The sequence below is a fragment of the Lactuca sativa genome, chromosome 6 (assembly GCF_002870075.4).
Source record: "Lactuca sativa cultivar Salinas chromosome 6, Lsat_Salinas_v11, whole genome shotgun sequence".
Taxonomy (NCBI): domain Eukaryota; kingdom Viridiplantae; phylum Streptophyta; class Magnoliopsida; order Asterales; family Asteraceae; genus Lactuca; species Lactuca sativa.
Genome location: NC_056628.2, coordinates 167,698,572 through 167,726,234, shown reverse-complemented (window position 1 = coordinate 167,726,234; position 27,663 = coordinate 167,698,572). Strand labels below are relative to the sequence as shown.

The window sequence follows — 27,663 nt, the reverse complement described above, 5'->3', positions numbered from 1 at the left end:
ACCTTTTTTTTCAAAGTAATACAAAAAGACCAATTTTTTCTAATAAGGGTTTGGGAATAAACCTCATATATAAGCATGCAAAACATGTATAGCTTTCTAGATTAACAAAAATGATAATAAGAGATGTATCCATAGAACAACCATATGAAGAAATTTTTAAGCCTTGAAGCAAGTTATTAAGATAATTTGAGACAAGGAACCAATTTCTAGCATAGTTAGCTATGGAATAAGAATCTCTGTGTTTATATGTTCAAGGCAAAACTTTAGTAATGGGAAAACATCTCTATCAAGGCAAACCTTGCTCTAATAAGCCTAATTCATTCCTATTTGTAGACGATGGAGTAACAAGATATTTAATTTTGTGTTTTAACCATTTATAATTAGTTTGTTAGAAATTAATTATCCTTTAACAAATTCCAAAGAAAATCTCACTTTCTATGGGTGCCCACTTGAAATACGAAGCCACTGATCATATACATTTACGACTAATTGCTCTATATATACTTGTTATGAATAACGAAAGAGAGACATCCTTCAAATCTTTCACATTTATTCCTAGCAAGAGATAAGAAATGTTGCCAATTATTTCTTATGTGTTGCTTCTCACTTGCACCACCATCTTTAATGTCTCTCCCACCATGGCTGAAAATAAACTCAAAACCTACATTGTTCAGTTAACTTCACCCCAAGGCAAAGACTTTTCTCAACCTCAAGATCGTGAAGAGTGGTACAAATCACTTCTATCTGAAAGTGCTTCCAACTCAAATGAGAAACCGATCATGGTTCATATGTACCACCACGTGATGACAGGATTTGCTGCAAAAATGTCAGAGTATCAAGCAAAGGTGATGAAGAATATGAAGTGGGTTTTGTCTGTAAGACCTGAGAGAGTGTATCAGTTGCACACAACTCATTCCCCACACTTTTTGGGCTTACAACAAAATTCAGGGTTTTGGACGGATTCAAACTATGGGAAGGGAATCATAATTGGGGTTATAGACAGCGGAATCACTCCTCGACATCCTTCGTTCAATGATGAAGGGATCCCACCTCCATCGTCTAAATGGAAAGGCAAATGTGAAGTATCAGGGTGTAATAACAAGCTAATCGGGTTAAGGAACTTTGATCCCTTTAGTAAAACGCCAGTCGATGAACAAGGCCATGGAACTCACACTTCAAGTACTGCAGCAGGAAGTCACGTACACAACGCGAACGTATTTGGAAATGCCAATGGCACTGCCATTGGAATGGCACCATTGGCACACGTGGCCATGTATAAAGTGTGCAGTTCAATCTGTTCAGGAAGCGCCATTGCAGCAGGCATGGATGCAGCTATTGAAGATGGTGTTGATGTTCTTTCACTATCACTTGGTGGAGCTTCCACCCCCTTCTACGATGATGTTGTTGCTACAGGTTCCTTCGTTGCCATGCAGAAAGGGATCTTCGTGAGTTGTTCAGCAGGTAACGGTGGGCCTCGTACTTCATCATTATCAAATGAAGCCCCATGGATCCTTACAGTCGGAGCTAGTACGATTGATAGAAGAATAAGAACAACGGTGTATCTGGGGAACAAAAAGTTGTTCGATGGAGAGGCAATAAACCAACCTAAAGATTTCGATCATAAGCTTCGGCCCCTTGTTTACCATGCAAATGACACGAACCCAGCAGCATATTGCTTGAATGGATCACTAGACCATATTGATGTCAAAGGGAAGGTGGTATTGTGTGATGAGGGTTATAGTTCTGGACTTGATAAGAGCATCGTAGTAAAGGCTGCCGGAGGAGCTGCCGTGATTCTTGCTAATCACAAAATTGATGGGGAGACTACAGTTATAGAGCCTAATGTTATTCCTGCATCAATTGTCGGTTACGCGGAAGGAGTTCAGATAAAAAACTATTTGAATTCGACTACTTCCCCTATAGCAACCATCCTCTTTCGTGGAACTATAGTCGGCATAGATACAGCTCCAGAAGTGGCTTCTTTCTCTTCAAGAGGGCCTAATTTGGAAAGTCCTGGAATCCTGAAACCAGATATTATTGGTCCCGGGGTTAACATTCTCGCATCTTGGCCTATATCGATTGATAACAATACAAAGGCCAAAGCAACATTTAACGTTATATCGGGCACATCAATGTCTTGTCCTCATCTCGCCGGCATAGCAGCACTGCTAAAAAGCGAGCATCCAGATTGGTCGCCGGCTGCAATCAAGTCTGCAATGATGACCACCGCAAGTCAAGTAAATCTCAAAGGGCATGCCATTGTAGACCAAAAAGACGCAAGATTCCTCCATGCAAACGTGTTCACCATTGGCGCAGGTCACATAAATCCATCAAAATCCAACGATCCAGGGCTCGTGTTTGATATCCAACCCAATGATTACATTCCGTATTTATGTGGGTTAGGTTATACTCCCATACAAATTGAAATGATCACTAAAAAGAAAGTTTCATGCTCAAAAACTATACCTGAGGCACAACTAAACTATCCTTCTTTTGTGGTTTCACTTAAAAAAGGTGATACAAAAACATACTCAAGAACAGTGACAAACGTTGGTATGGCAAACTCGACTTATACCATCGGGGAAATTTCTGTACCACATGGGGTAAAAGCTAAGGTTGCTAGTTTTTCTCAAGAACTCATGTTCACAACAGTACACCACAAGTTAACATACAATATAACTTTTACACGGGATAGTACGGTTGAGGTGAAGGGTCATTACGGCCAAGGGCATATGACTTGGAATTCCGGTAAATACTCGGTTAGGACCCCATTTGCGTTCAAGTTTGAATAAGTTTGTTTGATGTTTTACGAATATAAATTATAATATTATTTGCAACTTTCGTGTACGTGATCATCGATCTTGTACAACTTCTTTATATCATATCATAATCGGAAATAAAAAGAGGTCATTAATACATTTCTAATTCCTCTTAATTTTACATTCAATTAATATATGTTAATTAAAGTTTTCGGCCGTTGGGCACTTAGGCTATATGGTATCTATAATTTATAAATTATGTGATAAGGCTTGAATTTTTGGTAAAAGGAAGACGGTTTTGAGATTTGTTTTGTAAAAAAAGTTTATTTATTTATTTATTTGACTTGCAAAAATAGGGATGCTCCCCCTTATGCCATACCATTAATATAAACTACTAGAAAAGTTCGGCCTTCGCTCCGGGTCACAATGATATAAGTGAAGATATTACATCAATTAGGTGAAGATATTACAACAATTGAGCAGTTAATATATCCAGATTTATCACAAGAGTCATATGTACCACACATAATCATAAAGCAATTGCCCAACCGGAGATCAAATTGATTCATAAAATCGATTTGCATAATGTAAGTACGTTAGACTTTCTATTATTAAGATTTCAGGTCCCCCATGAGATTATATATATATATATATATATATATATATATATATATATATATATATATATATATATATATATATATATATATATTAGGTAACAACGATCTTGAAAAATTATAATCCCAGATTTTGTTACCTCTAATGTTCTTTAGAACGTTCAATGAACTCTTTCGCTATATCATGTCATTGATATGAATGTAGTACATGTTGAATTTCAGCAGGCCTATTGCGTGCAACATTCGTAACTACAAAAGTCAAAAGGTACTACATTGATATGAATGTACTACATTGATATGAATGTAGTACATGTTGAATTTCAGCTCTACCCGTCATCTATACATCAAATAGTGACCAATCTGAAACACAACTCAGAACACCCAAAATACCCTTAGGTCAAACTTGGTTAAATCATGGTCAAATTCAGAAAAAGTCAAAAGTCAAACTAGGTCAACACATCTGAGTACGCCCACACGAGTGTTGACCCAATTACGGGCTATACTTAGTATGCCCGTCGTACCTGGGTTATGCCCAGCGTACGCTGCCTACACACAATTCTTCCTTTAAGAGCTTCTTCCTTACGCTCTTTTGCTCAAATTCCAGATTCAACCCTAAGCTAACATCCTTAACCATAAAGTTTCCAAATTTATGGTCTTGTATGGCTAATATGTGCCCAACAATGAAAACTCTAACTACTTGGCCCATTAAGACCTTGAAACTCATGCATGGAAGGAAGCTAGCAATCAAGATTGCATTTTTTTTGCTTCTAAATGCTCTAAAACGTCTCAAATGACATCTTGAATGGATCTAGAGCATGCCATATTCAAGGAAAACATTGATTGGGGACAAAAGCACATAATAACATCACATAAGCTGGATTTAACCAAATGAGCATCAAGGTATAACTTTATACCTTCCAGAGATGTAGGAGGGTGCAAAGCTTCCAGATCCAAGGTTGTTCCAAGCTTCTAAGTTGTTCCCTTTTCCTTCCTCTTCCTTTGTGAACACCAAAACACCCATAAATGGCCCAAGAATGGTAAAAAATGAACTAGGGTTTGGAAGGGTCGAAGTTGGGGTGGGAGGCTGATGAAAGGAGGATGACTTGGGACTTAAGGATGCTTAAATAGTGTAACATCCTCAAAGATCATGCCAAATTTGAACTTTTTAAAACATTTAAAATCATTAAGTTATTACAATTTGTTTTCAAAATAGTATAATATTGGAGTTCCTAGAAATCAAAAATCAAAAATCGAGGAAGTGTAGGGTTACGCCTTCGCCTTCTCGAGAACATCCGAAGTACCTGAAACAATAATCGATAAATGTAAGCTCAAAGGCTTAGTGAGTTACCCCCAAAAATACCAACGCCATAGAGATATAATCATATCAGATAAACATATAAGCAAACAACATGCATAATGAGCCATCAATCTGACTGGACCGACTCCCGATCCTCAGTCTATCTAGACCGCTCTCCGAGCCCTCGGCACGTTCGGACCGCCCTCCTCGGGGTCTTCAGCCTATCCGGACCGCTCACTGGGCCATCGGTTTGACTAGGTTTTCCCGGCCTAGGCATGCAGTCTACCCGGTCCGCCCAGGGTGTCTTGGCTTACTACACACAGTAGGACCTGCCTCAACCCTTTCCCCAAACCAACAAACATATGCACATACATATAAACAAGTAAACATGCATATCTAATAGATCACTAATCATGACAACCATCCTATAACCAGGATACCGATCTAACCAATCACTAACATAGCAACCATCCTATAACCGGGATACTGATCTAACCTATCTCTAACATAGCAACCATCCTATAACCAGGATATTGATCTAACCGATCTCTAACATAGCAACCATCCTATAACTAGGATATATACCATAAAGCATAACGTGTAATAAACCCGGACATACATCCGAAAAGTGTCGGCATTGGTGCCTTAAACCCAATTGATATAGTGAGGATAACTCACCTCTCAACGGTCGAATCGAAGTGATAAGCTCAAGCTCTTAGATCACTGTCACAAACTCTACCACCTATATTCACCATAGAATCATATTCATAAATTTCCAATTTTCCCAAAATGCCCCAGAGTCAACTAGTCAACCCTTGATCAAAGTCAAAGTCAACGGTCAAGGTTAACAGTCCATGTTGAGCCGACTCGTCGAGTACAGTTCACTGACTCGTCGAGTCCTTCCAGAACTCAAGTAGTTGTGAAATCCCCCATTAACTCGTTGATTCTCCCTGTAACTCGCCGAGTTCATGCATGTCCAAATGTTTGGGAAGCCTTAGCTGACTTGCCGAGTCACCCTACTGACTCACCAAGTCTATGCAGAAGTCCTTGCATGACAATTTTCATCGGACTCACCGAGTTGACCATGCAACTCGCCGAGTCCATTCAGACCTTTCTTCATTCAGATGCTTTGTAAGCCATTCTAAGGCTCCATATTGCAGATCAAGCTTCCCAAGGCATGTTTATCACGTAATGTTACAAACTTTATGCAAGGCTCTAAATACTTAGAATATCAAATCCAAGCTTGAAATGGGGTTTAACTCATAAGGAAGGGTTCATACTTTCTAAAGCTAGAAACTTTATGGACTTAAAGACTAATATGAGCTCATATCTGGAGTTGTAACTTCAGATCCTAGCTCATACTCAGGGATGGCTACATAACATGCTAGAAAAAGCCCTAATCTTCAACAAAATGAGATCTAGAAGGAAATAAGCGCAAGGTAACAACTTGATACCTTCAAATGACGCTAAACTAAGGTAGATTTCATATCCGCACACATTCCTTGCTTCAAGCTACTTGATCTTCAAGCTACTTGATCTTCAAGCTTCTCTCACTAAAATCTAGCTCCCAAAGCTTAAATCACACAAAAATTGGAGCTACACACACGGATTAGGGTTTTTGGACTCTCAAGAGGTTGTAAGGGAGGCTAAGGGGGCTAATGATCCTTTAAATAGGGTGCAAACCCCCAGAAATTAGGGTTTCATCCTCCAGCTCCTACTCATTGAGTCCTATCTTGGACTCGACGAGTAGGTCACTTAAACACGTGACCAAACCCGCTTCTACTCGACGAGTCAGGGCATCCAACTCGTCGAATAGACCTTGTAAACTATGAAAATTAAAGCCATAAAATTAATACCTGAGTGTCGGGGCGTTACAATTCTCCCCAACTTGAACTAGACTTCGTCCTCGAAGTCCGTTGCGGTGAACAACTCCAGATAGTGCTCCTGCATCTCTGCCTCCGGCTCCCACGTCCACTCGGACCCTCTTCGGTGCTCTTACTGTACCTTTACCAAAGGTATCTCCTGGTTCCGCATAACCTTCACCTTCCTCTCCAAAATGGCCACGGGCCTCTCCACATAATCAGGCGCTCATCGACCTGAATGTCATCCAATGATACTACTGCCTCCTCATCCAGGATGCACTTCCGCAATTGCGAAATGTGAAAAGTGTTGTGGATCTGACTGAGCTCCTCAGGAAGCTCTAGCCTGTAAGCTACCTTGACCACCCTGGCAATGATCCTGAACGACCTAATATATCGGGGACCCAATTTCCCCCTCTTATTGAAGCGGATCATGCCCTTCCAGGGTGAGACCTTCAGGAGTACCATGTTACCGACCTGGAACTTTAACTCAGATCGACGTCTGTCGGGGTAGCTTTTCTGCCGATTCTGAGCGGTCTGCAGTCGCTGTCTAATCTGTTGAATCTTCTTGTCTACAAGACTACCTCCGTTCGTCCTATCATCCTGTGTCCAACCTCACCCCAATAAACCGGGGTGCGACATTTTCGCCCATACAACAGCTCGAAAGGAGGGGCGCCAATGTTGGAATTAGGGGTGCAAACGAGCCGAGCCGAGCCCGAGCCTGGCCAGGCTCGGGCTCGGGCTCGTTTAAGTTATATAAGGTTCGAGCTCGAGCTTGGCTCCATTCGAGCTTCCTTGTACTGAGCTCGGCTTGAGCTCGTAAAGAATTATACATGCTCGGCTCGGGCTCGGGCTCGACTCGTTTTTTATTTGACGTGTGTAAATAAGCTTAAGCTCGGCTCGAGCTCGTTAAGAAGATCATTTACTAATACCCTAAATCCATAATTCCCCTAATATGTTTTTATTTTAATATATTTAAATAATATTAAATTATATTATATAAAGTCTCGTTTAATCAAGCTTAATGACATAGGCTTGAGCTCGAGCTCATTTAATAAATGAGCTTAATATTAAGCTCGAGCTCGGCTCGGGCTCGTTTAAAATCGGTTTCGAGTCGAGCTTTTGACGATCTGATCTCGAGTAGCTCGCGAGTAGCTTGACTCATTTGCACCCCTAGTTGGAATGATAGTTGTTGTTGTAGGAGAACTCTGCAAGGGGTAGGTAGAAATCCCAGCTCCCACCGAATTCAATGACACACGCCCTAAACATGTCCTTGAGGTTTTGTATGGTCCGCTCGCTCTGACTGTCGGTCAGCGGATGATACGTTTTGCTAAAATGCAGCTGCGTGCCTAGTTCCTCGTGGAACTTCTGCCAGAAACGGGATGTAAATCTAACATCTCGATAGGAAACAATGGAGATCGGAACCCCATGGCGAGCGATGACCTCGTGAACATACACGTTGGCCAACTTCTCGGCCGATGAATTCTCCCGTATAGCCAAGAAATGGGTGCTCTTGGTCAATCGATCCACGATGACCTATATAACATCAAACCCCTTCGCCGTCCTCGACAGCTTGGTAATGAAGTCCATCGTGATTTGTTCCCATTTCTAGATGGGAATCTCTAGGGGCTGCAGCGTTCCATGCGGCCTCTGATGTTCGGCCTTGACCATCCTACAAGTCAAGCACCTCTCGACATACCAAGCGGTTTCTCTCTTCATGCATGGCCACCAGTAACTTAAACTCAAGTCTCGATACATCTTGGTGGCCCCCGGGTGAATAGAGAAGTGAGACTTGTGAGCCTCCTCCATAACTGTCTGTTTGACCCCACCAGTCATCGGAACCCATACCCGACAACATCGGGTCAATAATCCCCGGTTATCCTGCTGATAGTTTCATTTTATTTACTTATTTTTATAGTTTATTTTAGCATATTTCATCCATAATCTAGTTAATTTCCATGCATATTTTCCTTTTTGTTATTTTATGACTATTTCGGGTACTTTCTAGTTTCGTGAGCTTTATTGCAGATTTCATGGAGATTAGTGGAGCAGGAGTGTTCGAGACGTATGAAAAGCGATGGGAATTGGTGGACAATAAGGCTTTTAGGCTTGATGGTTAGTGGAGATGATGCATGGAGCGAGCTTGATGATATTTGAAGGCTTGGAGAGAAATAAACTTTAAATTTGCAAGATGCAGGAGTTTATTCAAGCGTGCGTAGATTATTAACCGGGCAAGTTTGGATCATTTGGAGAAGCCAAATTGGGTTTAAATTGAAGAAAACTTGAAGAAAAATGGGCTAGGAGCTGATTGGACTCAAACTGGGCCAAGTGGGCTAATATATGGAGGCCCAAACCTCAAAGATGCTACATACAGGGGCCACCTGCGCAACCCACCCGCGCAGTAGCACGCGGGTCGCACAACCCCCTGCAAGGGCAATTCTGGAAATTCTTGTTTTGAGCTATATGAGGAAGTTTGGTATGCCACTTTTCTCAACTCTTAGACATCCAATTTTTGAGCATTCTCTCTGGAGTTTTGAAGATTTTTGAAGGCCAAGAACACCTCAAGAACATCATCTTTTTACCTCTTGATTCTTGTTTAATGTTCGGTACAATCTTCTCTAACTTTGTTTCTTTGAGTTTAGCCATGATTGGCTAAACTAATCTTGGTTGAATTTTGTTGAATCCTTTGAACTTTTGTTGAATGTTGAAGAATCCATGAACTTGTTCTTAAATCTTTATGGGAATGTTTTGTGTTTTAACATATTATCACTACTTGTATGTTTTTATTCATGAGTTTAAATGTGCTTGTGGTGATTAGTTGGCTAATTTCTTGATTAAGTAAAGGATCCTTAAATTAGCAAGCAACAAATGATTTTTGTGCTGTTTTTTCTTCACACAATCATAAAAACATTTCCTCCAACATGGTGGTGAAAGCATTTGACCCCTTTTGGATTTGGTAACTTTTTGGCTCTTAATGCTAGTTGACTTTCACTAATTACATGCTTAATGGGAATTGTGACTTTAACTAAGGAAATTGTTATGAGCTTCTCTAACCATTTTAACAACTAAGAAAAGTCTAGGTAATCTCAAGCTTCTTGGATGACTATAGCCAAATTAAGGATTTAAATCAAGTATTGCACCATTGGATTCTAATGATATGTTCTTCAAAAGTCAAAGTGAGGAAACGTTAAGTCAACCATCCCTCTTTTATTGATTTTACATCAAACTCCTACTTTTGTTGAATTTTTTTATTTAATTTGTAGTTTAATTCTAGTTTATTTCAAGTATTTCAAAAGACCAAAACCCCCCATTTTATTTTTATTGCTATTTTACAAGTATTTTTAGAAAGAGATTTTTCATAGAGTTATAAATTGAACCAATCTCCGTGGATTCGATCCCTTTACCACTATACACTATTTTAGTGTGTAATAATTAGGGTTATTAATTTTGTTGGCCTCGACAACCACCACCTGCACAAACCGGATGTTCCCACCCATGATCCTCTCCAGTTTCCAGTTCTCTGGTCGCATGCCCTCAACCTGAGCATCTCTGATCAAACTCACAAGCGGAGAATCCACCACTATCCTCATATATATCACTGGGGTGGAAGACCCATCTGACCTGTGGCTTAGAGCGTCCGCCAACACATTCGCTTTACCGGGGTTGTACAAGATCTTGTAGTTGTAGTCCTTGACTACATCCAGCCACCTGCGCTGCCTCATGTTTAGGTTTGGATAATCCATGATGTGTCTCAGGCTCTTGTGATCCATGTAGATGGTACAGCGGAACCCATAGAGGTAATGTCTCCAAATCTTGAGAGCGAATACCACCACTCCTAGCTCCAAATCATGTGTAGGGTATCTCGTCTCATGCGGCTTCAGCTGCCGCGATGCGTAGGCTATTACCCGTCCTCTCTGCATGAGCACCGCCCCTAAACTTGTGATGGATACATCATAGCACACCACAAAATCCTATACTCCCTTTGAGAAAGTCAAAACGGGAGCCTCACAAAAACGCTGTTAGAGGGTCTTGAATGCCCTCTATTGCTTAGGGCCCTACCAGAAATCCATCCCCTTCCTCGTCAGACGAGTAAGAGGTACTGCAATCTTAGATAAATCCCGTATGAATCTTCGGTAGTACCCCTGCCAATCCCAGAAAACTCCTGATATCTAAAGGAGATCTCGGCACCTCCCACTGCATGACTGCCTCGATTTTGGCTGGGTCAACCAAACTCCCCTCCTGGTTAACGAGATGTCCGAGGAACTAGACCTCTCGTAACCAAAACTCACACTTCGAGAACTTGGCATATAGCCGTTCTCGTCTCAGAACTCCCAATAACTCCCTGAGGTGCTCCTCGTGCTACTCTCGGTCTTGGAATACACCAAGACTAGATAATTCTTCGAATGAGAGGTCCTACCCTACAATGGTTGGACTCAAACAAGAGCTGCGAAATAGAGCTAAACCTAACCTTCTGAAACTATTTATTCCTTGTAATATGTAACTTAACATATTCGTTTACTAGTTAGTTAAAGATAACTAGAACTCCTAAAATCACAAAGCAAGCAACATTCGAGCATTGAGTAAACATAATCAAGCATATCCTAATCAGGCCATCATATTACTGACTAATCAATACTAGCATGCAGTTCATAAGCTCATACACATATAACAGGCATATAAGGCATCATTCCTAGATCCTTAGCCCTAATCTAGCATGCAGTTCTCATATGCATATCATAACATAAACTTGTATGGGTAATTTGGGAGTACTTACTTGAGCTCGGCTGATTGCATGCACCACACCCTTTTCTCTTTTCAAATCCTTTTTATATAGAAAAATAGTTTTCTTTTGAAAATTTTTATACCAAGTCCTTAGTTTGAGTTCAGACACACCCGAGAGTGTGCCCGCATCCCTCAAACCAAGGCTCCGAACCAAATAGTCTGATCCAAATTGTCCGATCGCGCACTCTCTCTCGTTGCTCAAAGGTATTCATACACGCTTTCTCAATCATGCTTTCCTTCTTATTTGTTCAAGCTAGGGTTTTCCTGAGATTGTTTCATATCTTTATCATCTTCATGGTGTTGATCAAATTTTCCTCATGATCGTCCCTAAACCTAAATCTGCCTGAAATTGACCTTCGATAAATTTGGTATTAACAAAACCTTTCATGTAGAATTGTTTGATTCAGTAGCTTATGTTCAATAGGTTCCTAGAAAACACATTCTGTTCAAGTGTTGTGTTTGTGCCGAAGCCAGATGGTCTTGAACAAGATGATGGCCGGGTGATCTCGTTTGTACTTGATGAACATTTGAATATATCTCGGGTAAGTTTATATCAAGCTCTTATTACATGTATAGATAATCTTGTGAAGCAGATTGGACTAATGGTTCTTGGATATCAATTGGACACAAATTGGCTTAATTTCACAGGTTATCCTAGTAGATGCATAAAAGTTTACCAGTGAGGCAATTGCAATTATTACCTTGCCATATTGAGTGCCTTATCATTTTCATGGAGCTTTCATGTCGATAATATCCTAAATATATGATGTGGACCAAGTCGAACAACTAACTCAAGTCGTATAGCCCATCAATTCTATTGGAATGGAATCACGGATTCCAATTCTGTTGGAATTGAATCACGAATTCCGATTCTGTTGGAATCACAGAAGTTGATGCTTGAAGAACGGACCACAACATTGAAAGTGATTTTAAGCAACATTATTCTTTTAGAATGTATTAGGGTCGTTGTTAGATTTTGATGTTTTCTTTCCCGTTTTGAAAGTTTTTTTAGTTTTATTCTTTAATAATAAATGTAATTCTTAACAATTGTTACCCATATTCTATAAGAAATAATGTATTTTTTGTTTTTATTCTTCAATTGATTGTTCAAGAATTTGTTATTCTACAAGAAGTTTTTAAAGTCATGATCAAGGAATAGGTTCAAGAATATTTTTATTATTTATGGTTTAAGAATATTTTTATTTTTGAATATATTCATAATCATATTCTGTCAGAATGTCCGAATTAAAAGAATTATAATTCGTAAAATCGGATTTTTAAAATTAATAGAATTTATGATCCCTTAAAAAATGCAATTTTCCTTTATTAAATCTATATTAATTGACTAAATTACCCTTGCAATTAATTAAGATGATATTTTTAATTATATTTAATTCAATAATATATATTAATCACTTTCTTAAAATAAGTAAATTTGATTGGCCCACATTTATGCATACAATAACACAATAATTACTTTGAATAGAATAACCTAAGCCTATATATATATATATATATATATATATATATATATATATATATATATATATATATATATATATATATATATATATATATATATATATATATATCAGAGTATAAACATCCCAGGCTAAACAAATGGTATGTGCACTACAATCATCCCAAGCTCTTCCCTTTGCTACCGGAAGTACCTGAAACCAAAACTTATAACTGTAAGCACACAACTTAGTGAGTCTCCCCAAACTACCACATACCATACACATAATCATGCTACTAGGAGATATGGGCCCCGCCCACACTCGGCTAACTATGAGATACGGGGCCAGCCCACACTCTGCTACTAGGAGATACTGGCCCCTCCCACACACCGCTGACTATGAGATACGAGCCCCGCCCACACTCAGCTAACTATGAGATACGCGCCCCTCCTACACTCGGCTAACTATGAGATTCAAACCCCGCCCACACTCAGCTACTAAGCATACATACCAGTATCACACATACAACAAGTATAATCAAATCTATTAATCAATCCTATATCCATACTCAAATAATGGTAGGAGATACGGGCCTCGCCCACACTCGGCTATTTATGAGATATGGGTCTTGCCCACACTCAGCTACTAATATAAACATATACGGGCCGACCTTGGTGCCTTCGACCCGTTCAAACCAGGAGGAAACTCACCTCGCAAAGCTGACTGCGAAATCTCTCGGTAGGGAATTTCTATCGACTGCTCCAACGACTCCCCGACTATCATTGTTACAACAGCACTTAGTTAAAATCCCATAGTCCTTCTTAGGTTAAAATGACCATTTTACCCCTTGGTCTAATTTGGACCATAACCTAGGCCCAATTCCATCTAATCTTTCCAAGCCCACTAATGGCCCACTAAAGACCAACTAATGGCCCAATTTTCTAAATTGGGCCTGACTCCTCAAATGGGCCTTCCCTTAAGCCCAAACATGTCCTTGGCCCATTAACTGACTTCTGCTAGCCCAGTAAGGCCCAATAGCTGATAAGTCCATAGATTGGCCCAATCTGAGGCCCAAAAACACACAAGGATGAAGGATGAGAAGCTATCTAGGGTTTCTGAGGTTGAGAGGCTGGTAAGGAGGCTAGGGTTTGAGTCATAATGTTGTATTTATATGGCTTAAACCCTAAAAATTAGGGTTTGGAGTCTGCCTGAGTACGCCCCCTAAGCCCGCATCCAATGTTGCACTACGCCCCGTGTACGCCAAGCTTACGCCCAACGTACGTTTTCGGGTAGCCCAAATTATCGGCCCACTTTGCTAAAGTCCAACTCAATAGTCCACTTATCCAATTCATAATCCAACAATAAATAATAAGTATTTTACAATAAATAATACCTCAAGTGATGGATGTTACACCATCATTATATACTAATATATGTTTTGTGGTCTCTCTTCCTACCTGTCATCGCCCTCTTGGACATCCTAGTTCTTCTATTTTGGATTGTTTGATATTCTTATAGGTCTATTTCCAGTTCTACGAATAAAATTCCCATGTGTCATGCTTGTTAGCTTGGGAAGCATTGTCGTTTAGCTTTTTCGTCTTCTAAAACCAAAACATAAACTATGTTTGAATTGGTTCATTCTGATTTATGGACATATCTTATCACTAGTATGAGTGGTTTGAGGTACTATATTCTTTTTTGGATGATTTTACTCATTTTTTATGGGTGTTTCTGCTTCGTGCTAAATTCGATGTGTTTGATATTTTCTCTAAATTTCATACTTATGTTAAACACAATTCCAGATAGACATTAAATTTTTTCAACGTGACAATGGTTACAAGTTTACTAATCAAGCCTTAGTTTCTTTCTTTGCCTCTAAAGGTATTAAAATTAGGGTTTTTTTGCCCATACATGACTCAACAAAAAGGCAAGGCTAAAGGCTTAATGAGCAATTTGAACACTTAACAACATTATTTGCACTTTCTTGTTTCGAGCTCCCTTTCCTTCCAAGTTATGGGTTAAAGCTCTTCTCACCACGGTTCAGTTAAAGCTCTTCTCACCACGGTTCATACCTTAACCTTCTTCATACCACTCCATTTCTTTACAAACACCCTTTGAGCTTTTTTGGGTCATTCCCTTCATATGACCATCTCTATGTTTTTGGCCGCCTCTGCTATTTGAATCTATCCTCTACCTCTCTTCATAAACTCTCTCCTCGATCTTCTACTTGTGTATATTTAGGACCCTCTTTTGGTCATCATGGCTATCGATGTCTTGACCTCATCACTCAACGTGTCATTATCTCATGTCATGTCATATTTGATAAAGATCGCTTCCCCTTCTCAGATTTCCATGACCCCATCTGTCTCTGATTATGACCCTTTCTATTTTGATGATGTTCCTCCCCTTCCTACTGTTACAACTACATATCTCCCCTCTCACTCCTTCTATAAGTACTCCCATTCCTCTTAGTGGTAGTTTTGCCACCCCTACCACTCCTACTTGGACCCTTACTCCTCCCCCTCTTCCTCAACCACCGACTCATCATAATGTCATTCGTTCTCGTATTGGGTCTCTCAAGCCTCGATATATCTTCAATTTATCTACCACTTCTGACATCTCTACTATTCCTCAGTCTATTGTCCAAGCTCTCTGTGATCCCCATTGTAAATCTACTATGGACTCTGAAATGTATGCTCTCACGTCTAATCACACTTGGATCTTGTGCATCCTCCTCCATATGCCAATATTATTTGTTATCGATGGCTATACCATCACAAGTTTGAAAAAAAAAAGCAACGTTGATCACTATAAAGGATGTCTTGTTTCTCCAGGCTTTTCTTAACTCCCTAATCTTGATCCTAATAACACCTTCAGTCATGTTGTCAAACCTGCCACAATTCGTACTTTTCTTAGCATCGTGATATCTAAAAATTGGTCCGTACATCAATTAGATTTAAGAAATGTGTTCCTTCATAGTGACTTATCTGGGGAAGTTTACATGAAACAAACTCCCAACTATGTTCAACCTACTTTTCTTCATCATGTTTTTCGTCTTCGTAAGGCTCTCCATGGCCTTAAGCAGGCACCGAGAGCATGACACCAACAGTTTGTTGTATTCATCACCTCTCTTGGTTTTACAAGTAATCACTCTGACTGTTCTCTGTTCACTTATCACTCTGAATCCGACCACATCTTCCTTCTCCTATATGTTGATGATGTCATCATCACTTCCTCTTCTTTCGCTCTTATCACTTGCATCATTTATCGTTGATCATCTAAATTTCCCATTTCCGACTTGGGCCCTCTTTCCTTTTTTATTGGGATTGTTGTCTCTTAGACCGCCACATGCCTCTTTTTATCTCAAACTTCCTTTGCCAAGGAAATTCTCTCTTGTGCTGAGATGTCCTTCTGCAATCCATGTTGTACTCCTTTGGACACTAAGTCTAAACTATCTCCCGATGGTACTCCTATCTTTGATCCTACTCTCTATCAAAGCCTTGTCGGTGCTTTCAAAGATCTCAAGTTCACTCGTCCTAATATTGCCAATGTTGTTTAACATATTTGCTTATTTTATGCATGATCTGCATGAACCCTATCTCCTTGCTCTTAAACGCATCCTAATACTTAATCATACATAACACGACAAACACGAAAAACACGATAGACAAATGATAAATCATGTGAATTTTGTGATTTTGAACACGAACGCGACACACTTGACACGAACATGGCATCAACACAAATTCGAATTTCAGTTTCGTCCAAATTTCGTTTCATGTTGTTTATTTTTGTCGTGTCATGTTATCAATTGCTACCCTTATCAAAATGTACAATCTCTCCATGAGATATCCTAAATTGATATTTTTATGATCTCAAGTTTCATAGCCTCATATTTTCATCTAAACCCCATGATTATTCGAATCATCACCCTTATTTGTGTTATTAAGTAATGCACACAAAGTTTTTGGATCTTTAAAGTACATATACACCATTTTAGTGAATAATACTTATTTTAAGTCTATCCAACTATACAAAATATCTTAAATTTCTTCGTTCTCACACATGGGTATAAATCTCTTTAATGTATATCATCATCTACTTTTTCCATCATACTTTAATTAGTTTCTTCTGTTATCCTATTCATATAAAATGAAATGTCTTTCATTCTGGTGGGTGTCATATCATACTCATCGCATTTTTCTATTGTCATATTATCTTTTGTCTCACCCCACAAAACTGATAGATGTCATACCATATTGTACCACACCCACCACAATACATATTTTTATGCACAAAATACTATATTTGAAGTATGTGACTTTCTATCGTGCGGTAAAGATGTAACATACAAAACAGATACCACATTTTTGTTTGGAGATCAGCACCGCATATGATACTATACCACAAGATGGTGTACAAGGCACAGCGACCGACTCATGAATGATCTTGAACTATAAACCTTAACATAACATTAAAATTTCATCATGTAATCACGTGTCTTTCCAATAATGTAAGTATCCAAAAATGTGTTATAATAAGTCAAGAACCATTGGTATTGGTTTTTGAAAAAAAAAAAAAAAATCAAATTTCAACACACACCTGCCTACACCAATTGGATGCAACACTTTGACCCTAACCCGCCCACTTTACGCGCATGTATCAATGTATCCCTCACGCGCCTGATTGAGTGAGCTTATGGGTTTATGGTGGGGCGGTAGACAATTACTTATACTAGTGGGGTTGCACGTCACCGATCGGCGCATTCTAGCTTCACCCACTCAACCTCAAACCCATCGTCATTATCACCCACCGTCCACCTATCCACCGTTACCCCCACCCATTTATTTACTACTCCCACATTCCGCACACCCACAAAAAGATTTACTCTTAAACTTCCTCCGCCGCCACCGGAAGCCCGCTTCCCACCACCGCAAATACCCACAACTTTCCGCCCGATGTCGTTCTCTAAAAAGATAAAATCGCCGACCACCACTACTGGTTAGGTTGCTAACGTACGCTTGTGATTGACTAACGTACGCTCCTCGAAGAAGATCACCGACATGTCTGCCACCGCCGGAGAGAAACCTGTACGGAAGTTTCCACCGCCGTGCTGGACGCGCGACGAGGCACTGGTTCTGATTGAAGCATACCGTGAGCGATGGTACGCGCTCCACCGCGCGTTCCTTCGAACACCAGATTGGGACGCGGTGGCTGAGAAAGTGACAACCAGCTGCCCGGACGTCACCCCGCCGAAGACTTCCGCTCAGTGCCGCCACAAGATGGAGAAGCTCCGTCAACGCCACCGGGCCGAGAAGCAGCGTGCTTCCGCCTTCTCCGGCGAGCGATTCTTCTCTTCCTGGTTCTACTTCGAAGCCATGGAAGCTATGGAAAACGGGTATGACACCGAACCTGGTAATCTCCAAATCGATTCAGAAATCCACAACCCTAAGAGTTTGAATCCGGGTCGTGGACTTCGATTCAAGCCTTCCGCAGTTCAGAATCTGGTAACATTAGCCACCAGTTCCACCAAACATAACATGAAATCAAGCCCAAATTTTGGTCCTAAAGTTTCAAATCGTTACTCTTTATATCCAAATAATGGGTCTAATCAAGAAGACGAAGATGAAGATGGAGGTCTAGTAGAAACCCCAATTGAAGAAACCATATACAAGGGTCACAAATTCCTTGTAGAAACCCCAATTCGAGAAGCAAAAAACCACAAAAATTCTGCAATTGGAGGAGGAACTAGGAACAAACCACCGATCACCCCTCAACCAGAATCCGGACGATCGGGTCTCAGGCCAAGGAAATTCAGCAAGGTCGTCGTCCATGACGATGAGGATGCTAATAACGGCGGAATGTGGGTAAAAGTCCCGAGGAATACAAATATGTTTAGAGGAAGATCTCAAAACGCAAATGGGAAGGAATCGAACAAGGGAAAGAAGAATAAGGGTGGATTATCGGAGGTGGTGTCGTCGATTAAGTTATTGGGAGATGGGTTTTTGAAGATGGAGAAGATGAAGATCGATATGGCGAGGGAGATGGAGAAGATGAGAATGGAGAGTGAGATGAAACGTAATGAGTTGATATTGGAGTCGCAGAAACAGATCGTGGATGCGTTTGTGAAAGGAGTGATCGAGTCTAGGAAGCAGCAGCCAACAACAATGGCACATTTGTAGGTTCAGTTCAGTTGTGATATGATCAGAGAATTCATAAGGTTTAATTAATGTCTTTTTCAGTTTAAAGGTATTTTAGATGTGTATAAAGTTATGGAAACAATTTGTGAGTTTTATCATTTCTGTTTAAAGTCTCCGTTGATCTGTGAACTCATCAGCCGGAGGTAACTGAAATTGGCCGCCGGTGGTCCTGTTTTAACGATGGTTTGTTGATGCTTTTAAACCTGCCAATGTAGTGGCACACAAACAAGTTTTGGTACTCTTTAGTTTTTTTTTTACTGGTTTGATAATTATTTATTTTTAGTTTGAAATTCTATTTGTAAATGTTGAACAACAAAGCTTTTTAAAATTTGCCAGAAATGTAAAAGTTTTTACTTTAATTGTTTGATAGTTTACAAAGAATAACATATGCAAAATTGAGCTGCATGAATTGGAAAACAAACACTTTAACTACAATAATAGAAAATGACAATGTATAATACTAGGGGTGACGATGCATTTTTGGTTTGGGAAAATGTAGAAAAAAAAATTACATGTTTTAGAACTATGCATGTTGAAAACTAACACGGAAAAAACATTGAATTCGATTGTGAACTTCTCAATTGTCGGCTGCCAAGATTATCAAATAAGGGTTAGTTTATTGAGTCTCTTTCTGCTTCTCTCTAGTCTTGTATTCGCTTCCCATCTTGACGGCGATACATAGTTATCACATCAAAACTATCGTTTGCTCTCTGTCACCAATGAAAGGATAGAAGATTCATAGATTTGAAGGAGACGTCCCCCCAACATCTCAAATCTCACCTACATCCGTGCTTCATGATTGTTCTTCCTCCAAACAACTAGATTCAGAATAGAAAGTTGGGGATTTAGGCAAAAGTGATCCGTACATTTAGTAATTGCATGATCTCCATCCATCTGGGTTTATGTTCCCATCTATGTTTACTCCTTCTGGATTTCTTAATTGTCCAGGGTTTCTTTCCTGCTTCAGGTATATGAATCATTTATTATTAATTAAAATATTTATGTTCATTACTTCTTGTAATTTGAATAAAAGAAAACCCAATATATACACCTAATCATATGATATATCTATTATATTGTAACCCTTCAAAAGCACAATCTAAGAAAAAAAAAATTCATGTCTATGAAGCATAATCATGTGGAAGTTTATCATGAAACAAATAACATAACTTTAAAACATTCACAGACATAAAAAACAAATATTCTATGAATATAGGCTTAGACAAAATTTGAACTACAAAAGCTTCAATTCCCAATCCATTCCTAGAATTCCATGTTCTTAGACACTCAAGGGGATGTGGTTCATGATCTGATTGATCACTTAAATCATACATGATCTATTATAATTTCAATGATCGTACAAACCAACATATTTATTATCTTAAGAAAACCAACACTTCGGTAAAAAGCATGATACTTATATTTTTATGAATAATAACATGTATACAAAAATAATTAAGTAGATTTTTCATTGATCTGATAACGATTGTGGGGAATATTGTAGGTTTTTAATAAAATGGTTCACTTATACTTTGTAAAACAAAAACAAAAATAAGATTATATGTGTGTGTACAATTTGTTTTCTGCAAAATCACAAAGAAAACACTATTAACACGTCATAATCTCATTGACTTCAGTTTGCTTTGGGATTTAGAAGCTTCAGACGACATAAGAAGATGGTCAAATGGTGTCACATTGAAAGAAAGTAAAGCAACAATGATTTTAGTACTTTCCAAATATTTGAGAAAACAACAATATATATTGTAGTTAAGTCATTACTTTTTCAATATTTTTTGTTATAACTTTTTACTTTGAATCATAAAAATTAAATGCGCAAGGTGACATTTCTCCTTATACGTTTCTGCATCTATGTTGTCAAAAGACCGAAATATATTTATCTGTGTATATGTGTATATATTTATTTGTGTATATTTAGGTTTATCAGTTGATCGTTTAAGCCATCATCTCCTTATACGTTTTTGCATCTATTTTGTGTATTTATGATCATTTATTAACCCTCATATCCTCCTATATTATCATCTTCGTAATAGCTTAATCAATTTGCTCCTCTTGCACCTTGACGTGTCCCGGTCTGTCAAGACAGGTAAACATACTCTGCCTTTCAAAATATTTATTGTAGCATCGTTTCTTTATTTAAAAATGTTATATGGAAATTTTGATAGTAGATATGTCAAACTTTTATTTATAGAATAACCCTATGAATCGGAAAAATCGAATATCTGCATATGAGAATTTGTAGGTGAATTGAATCTCGAGTTCTCATCCGGCGATGACCAAAAATCACAGTAATAGAAACACGACCACCTATTTGAAGTCGACACACATATCATCATGTAATAATCAACGACTCACAAAGAGAAAGTTTCAGAACATCAAAACACATAACTAATAGCAGCTAACCCCCGCAACGCGGGGGTGACACTTTTCTAGTTTATTTTAAAAGTAGGGAGGAATATAAAAGACATGTACATGTTAGAGGTTTTGAAAAGGATATCTCAAAATAATAATAATAATAATAATAATAATAATAATAATAATAATAATACTTTTGGATCCAAAATGCATAATTCTTGTGTCACATGGTTAACCATGACAATATCGAGATTCATTCACATAAAATAGTATCAATTATGAAATGGGAACAACCTATAAGTCCGATAGAGGTTCGTAGTTTTTTGGGTTTTCATGGGTTTGATCAGAAATTAGTAGATACTTATCGAATACTTTATGTATATAATTGCTCCATTGATGTCTTTAAACAAAAAATGGATTTCATATGATTAGACCGAAAGAAAGGGAGCTTATTTGAAGAGTTGAAGGATTAAGACTATGATATCATTTAGGTAAAGTGAATGGTGTAGCCATCATTTTGAGTTAAAAGTAAAATTCAAAAAGAAAAAGGGTGAGATCTATGTGTCGTAAGGTTGTATTAAACACTATAGTAATGATTAAAGATGCTTAATTCGGGACCTTATTAGAAAAAATAAAATAAAATGGGAGAACTAAATACATCAATGAATTTTGAAGATGATAGTTATAGGTGAAGACTTTCATGTTCAGATTTTGGTACCTCTCATCGGTTAGATACTTAACCTTCTCCTAAAGAAATACCACACATCTATGTATTGTATTAATACTAGGAGCACCAAGATATACTTACGCTAGAAACTGTATTATTGGTGGACAACGATAATATAGGACATGGACAAGTAAGTTGTTAAATGTTTGATGATGTGTACAATAGTACATATTCGTTTTAAATTTATAACCTAACTTAATTTGCTAACTATGCACTTATAAGCAGTGTACCTAGTCAGATTATATCATAGCTTAGGTAAGTCGGGTGTCGATCACAGGAAACAGAATTCAATTGAATAAATTAACTACTTCTAATTAAACCAAGATACAAACTATGATTTGGGTTTTTATTGATTTTGCAAGATCGGAAGAACTTAATATGAACTAATAATTAAGCAAGCAAATAAAACAAATTAATTTCAAGAATTAAAAAGAATACTTCTGCCTAGATCCGATTTCACCTTCTCCCATGGTTGATTTCTAATGGATGGATTATATTGATTACCAATTTACTAGCTATTATGATCAAATAACCAGGCCTACCAATTTATAAATGACAAAGCAATGATCATGCACAAGTTAAATACCAAATTGATAATAAGCACAACTTGGAATATGAATGATAGTAGTTAATCTCCTTGGAATATGAATGATAGTAGTTAATTTCCCATGATCAAGTTAAGCAACCAAACACAAATTAAGATTAATTATGTTCTCTAACACAGTTAAAGTTACTAGCTTTAATTATTTAATCTAAGGTATGATTAATCATAGCTCTAAGTATCTAATGATCATAAACAATTAGGAGACAAATTCATTCAATTAATGTGATCGATTATTACACATCATATGATTTATAAGCAATAAAAGCTATAACTAAACATGCTAGGGTTTTTATATATATCAAACACAAGTAAAATCAAATATAATCATCCAAATATCAAAATCAACACATATGGATCAAGCATGGTTGTCAAAATCGTGATCCTGATTGTAGGATCGTACGATCCTACGATCCTAGGTATGAAAAATGATCCGGATCGTAAAATGATCGTATTTGGGGTAGGATCGCAGGTAGGATCGTAGGATTGAGATCCGACCTTCCTTTGTTTTTTTTTTTTTTTTTTTTTTTTTTTTTTTTTGTTGCAAATGAGTTTTTTTTTACCACTTTATGTCTCTTATCCTTTACCAATCTATCATTTATCATTTTTTATTGTGACTTATGACTAATATTTTGAAGTTTTTATAATTTTTGAATGAAAAATTAAATGTTTGAAATACTTTTCATGATTAAATATTATAAATTAAAATTTTATTATATTTTGTGGGATCTTAGGATATCGATCCCGATCTTGCAAACCCAAAAGCGATCCTAGGTAGGATGCCGATCTTGACAACCTTGGGATCAAGTTTATCTTCACCAAACAGAAGTAAAATGTATTTAGCCTCTCATTGTAGCAGAAAAACACAATAGATCCATGTGAATTAAACTAGACATGAGTATGATAAGCAAACCAACTAGATCAATGTGAAAATCTTCTAAATCTTCTTTAATCCTTAAGCTCCACTTGTTTTTCGATATTCTTCTGGGTTTCTAAGCGTTCTCATTCGTAATTAACCTCAGAAAACCGATTGCATCCTCTTTAATTCGACCTAGTATTCGGGATTTTATAATTGTCAAAATCGGATCATCACATCGTGGTTGATCGCTACCACGACGTGGTCCTTATGTTTATCCCGTATCTTTCAAGTCATCTGATTGGTCGCGAACTTTCCATTTGCCACATCGTGTTGGAGATCACCATGATGTTGTCTTCATTCCTCTTTTCTTTTTCTTTTGTTTTAGCTCCCATTTCCTGCTTCTTTTTCCTCGTATGCTTCCTTTTTGTCCTTAACAAGTCTTTGTTGCTACAAAACATATTCTAAACATAATAAGCATCTTTTGTTCCAAATAAACATAATTGTAGCTAAAAGTATTAGAAATATGCATTAAATATGTAGTTAAATATGCACATATCAAAATACCTCACATTTCTCTTTTGTTTTCCCTCAAGAAAAACTGATTTTATTATTTTCATATTAAGACTTTAGCTACCATCATCGCACAAGACAATCCATTTTGAGCTTCTCCATTACTTCAAGACCGCAATGCATGTATTTGTGTCTATATTTTCCTAAGAACTTCCCAAATCCTAAATACTCACAATCTTCATAAACACTCTCCCACTTCTTTTGAATAACACTCATTTTATGCATCCCTCTAAATCCATCCCCATAAAACTTTCTTAACCTCAAGGTATTTTTGATTAAACCCCGAAGCATACATATGGAAAAATAACCTAGAAAATAAAAATTACAATAACTTGGAAAATTTCGCCTTATTCTTGATTCTTCGATTTGGAACTTTTCTTCATGATATTTCTTGATCTTCATAGCTTTGTAGACTCTTATTTACTCAAACTTTTTGCAACTTTTTTTTTCTTCTTTTTATTTTTTCACTTTTTTCTTTCAAACTAAAAATCCTAAAAACATATGCTTAAGCAAGGGAACTTAACTTCAACCCTTTTTGGTTAGAGGTATTAATCTAAGGTGCAATGACTGATGGGTTTTGAGCATAACAAACAATCATATCTGTGCATGCAACCCTGATTGTTGGATCTATGTTTTCTCTATTAGACATACAAGCATTGAACACAAAAAATTAGAAACCATTGGAGACATGTATAATTTTCGAAATTAACTAAACTAGGGTTAAGATACATACCTTTATTGTTATGTAGTAATAAAAATGGTTTCCTTGAAGATCTTGAACTCTTGAGAGCAAGTGTCACAAGTGCAACACCTCTAATGGCTCACAAACACACCAAACAAGAGGATGTGAGGAGAGAGATGAGGACGAAGCACTGGAATTCAGCTCTTCTAGGGTTTGGAACATATGGCTGAAATCTCAAGGGGCTGGAGCTCTTTATATAGTTGTTGATTGCTTAGAGCCAAAGCTAGGGTTTGCTGGTGGAAACCCTAATTTCCAGCTTAAGGCCTAAGCAGACCATGGACTCCTCATCCTTAAGGCCTTGGACGAAAATTCTTAGGGCCTCCCTAGAATTTTTGGCCAACCCTCTTTAGGGTGATCCAAGATCCCAAACCACAACTATTAATTAATTGCAAAACAGCCCATGTACTTTTAATTAATTCCTTTAATCCCAAAATTAATTCCAAATTAATTTCTAATTAAATATTAATTAAACAACATTACTTCTATTTAATATATTATTTTCATAATACATTAAAAAATCATTTTATATACTAATTTATTATTCCAAATAATAAATTCAACCTTTCTCTCCAAAAGTCATCTTGTCAAGTTGCTAGTATGAAGGAAACCCAAAAGGATTGTGCTACTATCAATTCAAGTACATACCAATTATAGGTTTGAGCTTAGACACCTAATTCAACAGTCTCCCACTTGGATAAGTCTAATAACTATAATTGCAAGTATAACTTCAAAATTAACTATCAAATTGTAGCTCTCAAAAGCCGTTGTCAAACTCTGACTGAGTCGGTAATGAGTCCTAAGATAAGTGATCATATAATCCTCCGTTCTGCAAGATATCATGTGGACAAATGACATGGAACATAATCATTCTCATTGTCCAACAGTTTGTTTCCCGATTTCTGATTTGTAATGACAAAGAACTTAATTGAACACATCAATTCAGTCTTGACCAGGCCCGACACACAAGTCAACACCAAATCATCGAGGGGCCCAAGATATCGCTTTTCCTGTTAGGAAAAAAGGAACAAATAAACTTTGACTTATATGCTTGCACTATTTACTCATCAAATCATGCACAACAATACGTTTTATAACAACAAGTTACTAATGCATTTACACATTATCAATGCACAATCAACTCGTAAACAACAACTCATATATCTCCATTTAAAGATTATACGTTATTATTGTCTAAGAATTACTCGTGATAAATTCCATGAAGTAATTCACTAAGCGTGGGTTTAATCCAATACTTAAATCCCCATTTCCAAAAGTACTCATGAATGTTGCAGCAAACCATTGTTATGTCTAAACACTTAGACAATCTACAACCCGATTCATGACAGTCTTAATTCACTACTTACTTCCAAAGTATGATCGATTATGGATATTTAAATAATCCAATTACTCGGGAAGTAAAACATGCAAAAGTGAAACACAATGATAAACAATTGACAAAAGATAGTAAACAATACTTATAAACAAATCTCCATTTATTTAATCATCAAATGTAAGTTACATTTATTTGTTACAAGTTTCTAAATATCTATCTAATCACTAAAACTAATATCATCCTTTAGACCAATGCTTCTCGCATGTTGAACGTGTTTCACCCTACTAAGACCCTTTGTGAGGGGATCTACTGGATTCTCCTTAGATGATACCCTCTTTACGACGAGGTGTCATTCTTCTACTCGATGTTTGATAAAGTGTTATTTTTTGTCAATATGTCTTGATCTCTTGGTTCCTTGGTCAAGGCAGCCGCTCCTTCATTATCGCATAAAATCTCCATTAGGTCCACAACTCCAAGGTTTCAATTTCAACCATATAGCCTGCTTTGACGCTTCGCTCGTAGCTATATACTCTGATTCACATGTAGAATTAGCTACGGTCTCCTGGTTGGAACTTTTCCAAGTCATAGCTCCTCTATTAAGGGTAAAAATCCAACTAGATTGAGAACGAAAGTTGTCTCTGTCTGTTTGAAAGTTGGCATCACTATACCCAGCAACTCTTAAGTCATCATTGGCACCAATCACAAGGACCCAGTCCTTAGTTCTTCGCAGATACTTAAGAATATTCTTGGCTGCTATCTAATAAGCTTTACTTGGATTTCCTTGATATCGACTAACCATAATCAAAACAAAAGCCACGTTAGGGTGAGTACATGTCATAGCATACATGATCGATCCCACGGTGGAAACATATGGAACTCGAATCATTTCTACTATCTCTGCATTGGTACTCAGACTCTGAGTCTTACTCATCTTGGTATTACTCTAGATAGGTAACTCTGCTTTCTTGGAGATCTCCATGCTAAAACGCTTTAGCACTTTGTCCAAATATGTGCTTTCACTAAGTCCAAAAATCCTTATTTCCAGAATATAAGCCGCCTCTCCCAGATCCTACATAGCGAAACACTTTCCAAGCCAAGACTTAACCTCTTGCAAAGTCGGAATGTCATTTCCTATGAGAAATATGTCTTCAACATACAATACCATGAAGGTGACTCTACTCCCACTAACTTTGACATATACATAAGATTCATCCTCACTTCTAGAGAAGCCAAACTCTTTAACCTCTTCTTCAAAGCAAAGATTCCATCTGCGAGAAGCTTGTTTCAATCCATAGATTGTTGTTAGTTGCCAAAGTTGAGTCTCTATATTCTTGATGGAAGCTTGATGATTTCTCACATTAGCATCATTAGCATCATGACTTTTTTGTAAGACTTCCATAAACCTATGAAGCATCGAATCAAAAACCATATTCTTTTCGGGAGGTGGTTGTTCTTTTTGGTAGAAACCCCGACCGGTTTGTCTA

At 37.7% G+C, this 27,663-nt stretch overlaps 2 protein-coding genes across 2 annotated transcripts; both read left to right on the top strand.

Moving 5' to 3' along the window:
- The first annotated feature begins 572 nt into the window (after positions 1-572).
- LOC111911389 (subtilisin-like protease) lies at positions 573-2,792 on the top strand. Its single transcript, XM_023907173.2, has one exon. It carries the CDS (start codon positions 573-575, stop codon positions 2,790-2,792), a length of 2,220 nt encoding a protein of 739 aa, XP_023762941.1.
- A 14,586-nt stretch (positions 2,793-17,378) lies between these two features.
- On the top strand, positions 17,379-19,212 carry LOC111911405 (uncharacterized). Its single transcript, XM_023907186.3, has one exon. The coding sequence runs from the start codon at positions 17,838-17,840 to the stop codon at positions 18,954-18,956; it is 1,119 nt and encodes a 372-aa protein (XP_023762954.1). The 5' UTR covers positions 17,379-17,837; the 3' UTR covers positions 18,957-19,212.
- The last annotated feature ends 8,451 nt before the right edge of the window (positions 19,213-27,663 follow it).

Coding starts and splice junctions, on each gene's coding strand:
- LOC111911405 (XM_023907186.3), top strand. CDS start 17,838: ATGTCTGCCACCGCCGGAGAGAAACCTGTACGGAAGTTTCCACCGCCG.
- LOC111911389 (XM_023907173.2), top strand. CDS start 573: ATGTTGCCAATTATTTCTTATGTGTTGCTTCTCACTTGCACCACCATC.